General features: G+C 38.8%; 1 protein-coding gene across 2 annotated transcripts in view; it reads left to right on the forward strand.

Annotated features, from left to right (window-relative positions):
• The window catches only part of LOC107689713 (IQ motif and SEC7 domain-containing protein 3-like), a 146,630-nt gene that overhangs the window by 84,348 nt on the left and 55,018 nt on the right, over positions 1–7,264 (forward strand). For both annotated transcript variants that reach the window (XM_016487835.1, XM_016487836.1), the window contains exon 4: positions 2,320–3,539. In XM_016487835.1, coding sequence (XP_016343321.1) covers positions 2,320–3,539 — 1,220 coding nt within the window. The remainder of the gene's footprint in view (positions 1–2,319; positions 3,540–7,264) is intronic.

Raw genomic sequence — 7,264 nt, forward strand, 5'->3', positions numbered from 1 at the left:
TGGCATAAAAGAAAAATCAATAATTTTGACCCATACAATGCATTTTTGGCTATTGCTACAAATATACCCCAGCGACTTAAGACTGGTTTTGTGGTCCAGGGTCACATATTTCAAGGCACGTGTAGTGTATGAAAATAAAAAAGACATCCTTGGCAAGTGTAGCATCCTTTATGAAAACCCATCTTCTGTCCAAGGCCGCCACTGCTATATCATCCCTTGCTTTCGATAAAGTTCCAGAAGTGAGGCTTCATGCTCAAATACAGCCTGTTTTGTAGCAGTCTTTCTGTTAAGGTTCATATTTACTTTTTAAGAGAGGGGCCATTGTTGCATGTCTGCATCAATGGAACATTATGGGTAAAATCAATTATTATTTAAGGCAGCTTGTGAACTACCTGTGGGGGTCGAAGGCAGTAGCATTCCCAGCTCATAGCTTCTTCTGATAAGAAACACAGAGCCCAGACCCTATTCAAAACGTAATATTCCCCAGACATATCTCTCCTTTCTAAGCTAGTCTGAGACAAATGTAGATTACTAAGATAAGATAGCTTTTTCTGTGTTATTCAAACTTCTCTCAGGGAGTTTGAATCCGAAACAATGACTTGATTGCATCAGCTCACTCTCTCTTATCACATTTTTGAAATGGCAGGACTTGAATGACCTCTAATCTGAGCTCACACAGGAAAGGACAAGACCACTGACAGCTGATGGGAGCACAATAGGAGACTAGCAAGTGAAATTCAGCTTCAGATATAAGCTAGGGGCCTTGCATTCACTTTCTAGAAAGAATTAATGACTGACGGAACAAATTATTACTCTTGTCAGCCTGGAAGGTAATGTTGGGGCTACGGATGGAATCTTATCGAATCAGAGTTCCTCATAGACTGTCTGTATGGTCTCAGTCTCTCTCTTATCACATTTTTGAAATGGCAGGACTTTAATGACCTCTAATCTGAGCTCACACAGGAAAGGACAAGACCACTGACAGCTGATGGGAGCACAATAGGAGACTAGCAAGTGAAATTCAGCTTCAGATATAAGCTAGGGGCCTTGCATTCACTTTCTAGAAAGAATTAATGACTGACGGAACAAATTATTACTCTTGTCAGCCTGGAAGGTAATGTTGGGGCTACGGATGGAATCTTATCGAATCAGAGTTCCTCATAGACTGTCTGTATGGTCTCAGTAATGCCCTAATCTGGCTGTGATGAACAAATGTGAAATTTATATCTATTGTACATTAGCAGCCATATGCAAAGTTCCAAAATCAATTTTATTTTTTACTTTGACATTATCTTGTAGCTTTTAAAGGTATAGTACTCCCCTTCTGGAACATTCAAAGTGAATTTCCATGAAAAGCTAGAACATCCAGAAAAAAAATGTCAATCTAATAAAAAAATATTTGAAAATTAGTAATTTGCTATCTTATTTGCAAGTGAAATGTGCTTAAAATACTATAATCTATTAGACAATAATTAGAAGCATAGAGAACCAAGTGATTGGAGTAAATGACAGTGCCTAATATGCTCCTAATAGCAGGAAATGTCTACTGTGTAAATAGTATGTTGCATGCCGCATTTCAGTTTAACAGGCCCTGTGATGGACTGACCATCCTATGGCCCGAGACGATGGGATAGGCTCCAGCATTCATTCAAACCTACGTAGAACAAACAATTCGGAAAATGAATGATGGATAGCAGTTGGTAGGCAAAGGCAAATCTGGTCTGACCACATGAATACTCAAAATCTAATAATTGATGAAAGTGTTAGTTGAGGGTGATTTACCTTTTGATTTTCAGCCAAACAGTTCCCAGAGTATGTCCTTTTTCAAGGGGTTGTTTCTCAATACAGGTTGTTCTTGTTTTGCAAGGTCATATCACAGTTTGACTGTCTTGACTATCTTTTCACCTGCTAAGTCAACAATTTATTTAATCAAAAGTTTATTTAAAATGAACGTTTGCAGCAGACTTTTTAATGCCCAAACAATAAATGCAGTCCAATTAACACAACTGTAAATGCACAGTTTACCACATTTACTTCAATGCTTCCTTTTTTCAGTGTGGGGTAATTGCTTTTGCTGTTGTATGTATACAGCGTTGTATACATTTATTGCCAACTTTTATTAAGAGCTTCTGCATGAAAGGCATTCACAAGTTGGAGACTGGAAAATTGGTTTGTCTCAGCATGTCATGATATTTAGCAATTTGTAGTAAGTCTTGTAATTGATTTAATTTCATGCTGTCATCTCTTACTGTGGGTATTTGTCTGTGCTTGTCATAATGTTGCCTTATCTGACCTTGTTTCATATCTCTTTCTTTGCAGATCGAAATGTTAGAGCACAAATATGGGGGCCATCTCATCTCACGCCGTGCTGCTTGCAAGATCCAGACAGCCTTTCGCCAGTATCAGCTCAGCAAAAACTTTGAGAAGATCCGAAACTCCCTCCTCGAAAGTCGTTTGCCACGCCGTATCTCCCTGCGAAAAGTGCGGGTGCAAAATACAGAGGGTATCTCAGCTGAACGGGCACTGGCTGAAGGCTGCAATCTGACAAGTATCCCCCTTGTCCGGTCCCCATCCCTGCCTACCACAGTAGGCGGCTCCCTCACAGATCTTGAGGATTCCTTCAATGAGCAAGTCCAGTCTCTTGCCCAATCCATTGATGATGCACTTAGCAACTGGAGCATGAAGACCATGTGTTCACTCCAAGAAGGTGGCACCTACCAGTTTAGCTCAGAGGCCTTTAGTACAGCTGGTGGCAAAACTGGGTTGGCAGGAACTGTCCGAGAAGGTGGCCCCATGGACTCTGCCACATTACATAGCGGAACAGGCCAAGTAGACAATTCTGAGAACGTGGCCCGGAGTGCCAGCAAGTTGATGATGGCCTTTCGGGATGTGACAGTTCAAATTGACAGCAAGAATTTTCATGTGTCCTCTTCTGTTTTGAAGTCCTCCACCTCTGTTTCTCTTGGTAATTGTGTCCAGCAGGGGGCCATAATTACTGAGAGCCCACAGCAACCTCCGGTTAATGCAGCAAAGGAACAACATCAACAAGGACAGCCACCGGCATTTCCCCAGGATCCAGCTCCTCCACCCCTAGAGTGGGATGCTGAGGAAGTACCAGATGGCGACTTCCCAGATCCTCCTCCAAGTGAGGAGGAGCTTGTGGAGGATCTTCCACCTCTGGAAATGGAGAAACAGGAAGTTCCAGAACGAGCAATTCCGGCAGAGAAAGCAATAACCTCTGAAACCTTGTCCCCACCAGAGGGTGCAGAGATGCCAGTCACCCCGATTGTAGAGGTTTTGGAAGCCAAACGAATTGAGTCAGACACAGCCGACAACAGCTCAGAGCAGATGAGTAGCAGCAGTACATCCACATCAGTCCGGTCGACTTCTGAAGTCTCGTCCAAAGAGGCTTTACAGGCCATGATTCTTAGCTTGCCCCGATACCACTGCGAAAACCCAGCAAGTTGCAAATCTCCTACCCTCTCCACTGACGTCATGCGAAAACGCCTATATCGTATTGGTCTCAACCTCTTCAACATGTGAGTACCCTGAGAACCATCTCCAGTTGATTGTTATGGTTACAGACCTCTTGCTTGAAGTGACTAATGCCAGATATTTTAGACTATAAAACTATTTTCTCTCTCATTTTATCAAGCTGTCCTCACTTGCTCCATTCCAAACATAGACATTTTAAAAGTTGGACTAATTGTCAAATTAATAGCACACTACAATAATTGGATTATTAGGTTTATCTGGGTTGTGTGTATGAGAAAGAGAGAGATATACAGTATAAGAAAAATGAAGGGGAAAAAAATATTTTGGAGCCGAGCACTAGCCGTAGGCACATATTGTATCTGTTAGTTTTCTACTTACTTCTGTTACCACCATTTCTGGATAGGATTCTATGCCCCCTCAAACTATATGGAACTGTACAGTTTTTGCTTTCAATTTTTGTCTTTTGGTGTTCATCATCACTCTTCAGATATACCTTAATGAATTTGCCATAAATACCATCTCAGTAATGTTTTTGCATTTTGACACTAAATAGCAGTGCTTTCCAAACCTGCCCTAGAGGCTCCCAATTGGATGCCTCTGTTTACTGTCTCCATTTAATGACACAGTCATTTCAGGTCTTGCAATCTGTAATGAGCTGATGAGTTGAATCAGGTGTGATAAGGGAAAGCAGAAAGCAGCATTTGGAAAACATTGCTTTATAAGTATCATTGTCGTAATGTCAATACCACATAAATGGTGACCACCAACTATTCAGAGTTAACAAGTGTAATTGCTGCTTACAGCTATGTTTAATAGCTACTATTTACTATTTATATTAAAGTAAGATCTTTACAGCAGGGTAAGATCACTTCGTTATACTGATTCCTGCATTCCTTACTGTTATACCTAATTAGACATTGCAATTCTCACCACTGTGGATGCATTTTTTGATCCAAAAGGCTAATTTATTCAAGCTAATTTCACAGAGGCCTAATCTGAAACATGTTGTTATTGAGATTTTATTTTTAATGCAGGACCAGTTTGTTCCTTTATTCATACATAATGGATTTTATAAGGATTAGCTAACATCAAGATCATGTATTTACTAGCATTACTAGTATTCATGCATGACTGCAATATGGCAATCTCCCTGAAGGCATTCAAATATTATTTTGCTGAACCCCCAGAAATCAGATGCTACAATAAGTGTCTGATTTGAAATAAGCTTGTGTAACTTGCATATAGAGTAACTTCAAGTAAAATGGGATGCTTTTTAAGATGAATGTGATATGTAAACACACACACACACACACACACACATATATATATATATATATATATATGTATATATATTCGTTTGATGTGTATTCATTTTTGTTTCTTTGTTTTTTTTTTTAGTTCGTTTTGTATCAGTGTTTATTAATTGCACATTGTGCACATCATGTACTAATTTGCATATTCCATATCTCAGTTTGTTTTTCTATTTGCCACTTATATCAGTGATATTAGCATGCCGAGGAACTGTCTGCTTTTGTTACTATCCTATCACCTTTCCAACCAGGACACCTGTTTTTCAAAGCTGGAGAAATGCAGCTCCACTTTACAAATTCTGCAGTGTCACATTGCTGCCAATTAAAATTCTGCTCCCGCATGTCTATTCTCTATGTTCAGCCAAGAGTGACTGAGGCAGAGTTTGTTAAGAGCTCTCTATACGCAAAATATCACAGAGATGCATGATGGGAAAGGTGGAATGAGGATTGTGCTGGACTATGTATCATAAACAGATTAAGATCGGAAATTTACCCTACGCAAATGCAGATGCTAATGCTGAATAACAAATTGTAAATGTACATAGTTTGTGGCAACAAATCTCAGCACTCAAAGGGTTAATTACATAATTACATAACATGTTATGAGTAAACATGTTACGAGTAGTTACGAGTTATTTTCAAATGTCTGTTCCATTAAATCGGATGTGCTAGCATTCACATAGCTGCAGTATAAACATGCTGACAGTTTAAAGAAGTGTGATTCAGCAAGGTTATTCTCAAACTGTTGCTCCTTCATGACTAATTATCCTGAAAGAGAGAACTGTTTGTAGATGAAAACAGTTCGCTATTGTACAAAATGGCATCCCTTGCTAAGAATGCAGCATACTGAATTGTGTTTTAAAGCATTTTAAATTGCAACAATATGGGCAATTAAGTATATTTCGAGCCCAAATATTCAGGTTTCCACTAGGACAGTGAATCAATTTGATTTCTGTTTTCCCAAGGCCAATATATACAATGAACATTACTAAATAAAATCCAGTCATAAGTATTGCCATTATATTGTATCCAACAATTTTGATGTTTTTTCTCCATAGGTTACGTAGCTGTTTTGGTTAATGAAAGCGTCAAACGTAACGTCAAACGTGCGTGTATGTCAAAAAAAAAAAAAAAAAAAGTGTACAATACAAAAGTGTACATCCAAACATAGTACAGTGTATTTACTGTGTTCATGCTGTATTATAATTATAGATGCTGTTACAAAAATGTAGGTAAAACTTTATTTTACCGTTTCCTTGTTAGACGTTACATGTACTTACTATAGTAATAACAATAAATTATGCATAATTACAGGCAACTAACCATAAACCAAACCCTTAGTAGTAAGTACTTAGTAAGTACATGTAGTTAATTAATAAATGTACAATAAAGTGTAACCGAAATTTATTTACAGATATAATTACATGCAGGTATTTTTTTCTTTTTAATGTAAGCACATTGTAAAAACATGTATGCACACAATAAGTGCAATGTATCAAATGACAAATGTTAGTACAGAGTGGTTAAAGACATATAATCATGTAATATAAATGGGCCCTCTGTTCTGCCTCCTATTATACAGTCTATTTTAAAGGGGTCATATGATGCGATTTCAATTTTTCCTTTCTCATTGGAGTGTTACAAGCTCTTGGTGCATAAAGAAGATCTGTAAAGTTGCAAAGACTAAAGTCTCAAATCCAAAGAGATATTCTTTATAAAAGTTAAGAGTCAACCACTCCTACCTAAAACGGCTCGGCACATGTCTACGTCACGATGTGGGAAGATTTGCATAACGCCGCCCAAATGTTCACGCAAAAAAAGACAATTTTTTAACTTTAATTCTTGCTTTTGCCGCCGCTGCCATGTGGTGCAGTCGCTGTGTGTTTCGTTGTGAAAGCGAAACTACTTTGTTTGGCCTTCCAAAAGAGGACACAACTAGAAATCAGTGGTAAAGTTGTATTTACAACACTGTTCCAGAACAGTTCAACCCAAATATTCAGATGTGTGCTGCGCATTTTATGGAGGATGAGGACTGTTTCTTGAACCAGTAGCCTACAATGCGTCTGTGGCACAAAGGCTGTTTCTATAAAGTTGCAAAGCAACTTTGCAAGGACAGTCTGGCGGTTCTGACTCAAAGCCTGTAAGTACGTTTTTTACATTTAAATAATTTGCCACTGATGATTCAAACGGCGAGTTTTGAGCTGTGTAGAGTAGGCTTGTTGTTTTGTTGTTTCTCCGATCACAAATGCAGACATGCTTTTATGTTTACGCAGCGCGATAAGTCATTATAATCAGTAATTATGCAACAAATGCCTCATTTGTAATGGGTTTTATTGGTTTTGTCTCATCCTGCTGGGAGACGGCATCACAGTATGCTAAGGGGCGTAACATTTCCGTCACACGCTTGAGGTATTCGGCTAATCACAACGCACTGGATAGCTGGCCAATCAGAGCACACC

Source organism: Sinocyclocheilus anshuiensis, unplaced genomic scaffold, assembly GCF_001515605.1.
Source record: "Sinocyclocheilus anshuiensis isolate Anshui unplaced genomic scaffold, SAMN03320099.WGS_v1.1 scaffold1014, whole genome shotgun sequence".
NCBI classification, from domain to species: domain Eukaryota; kingdom Metazoa; phylum Chordata; class Actinopteri; order Cypriniformes; family Cyprinidae; genus Sinocyclocheilus; species Sinocyclocheilus anshuiensis.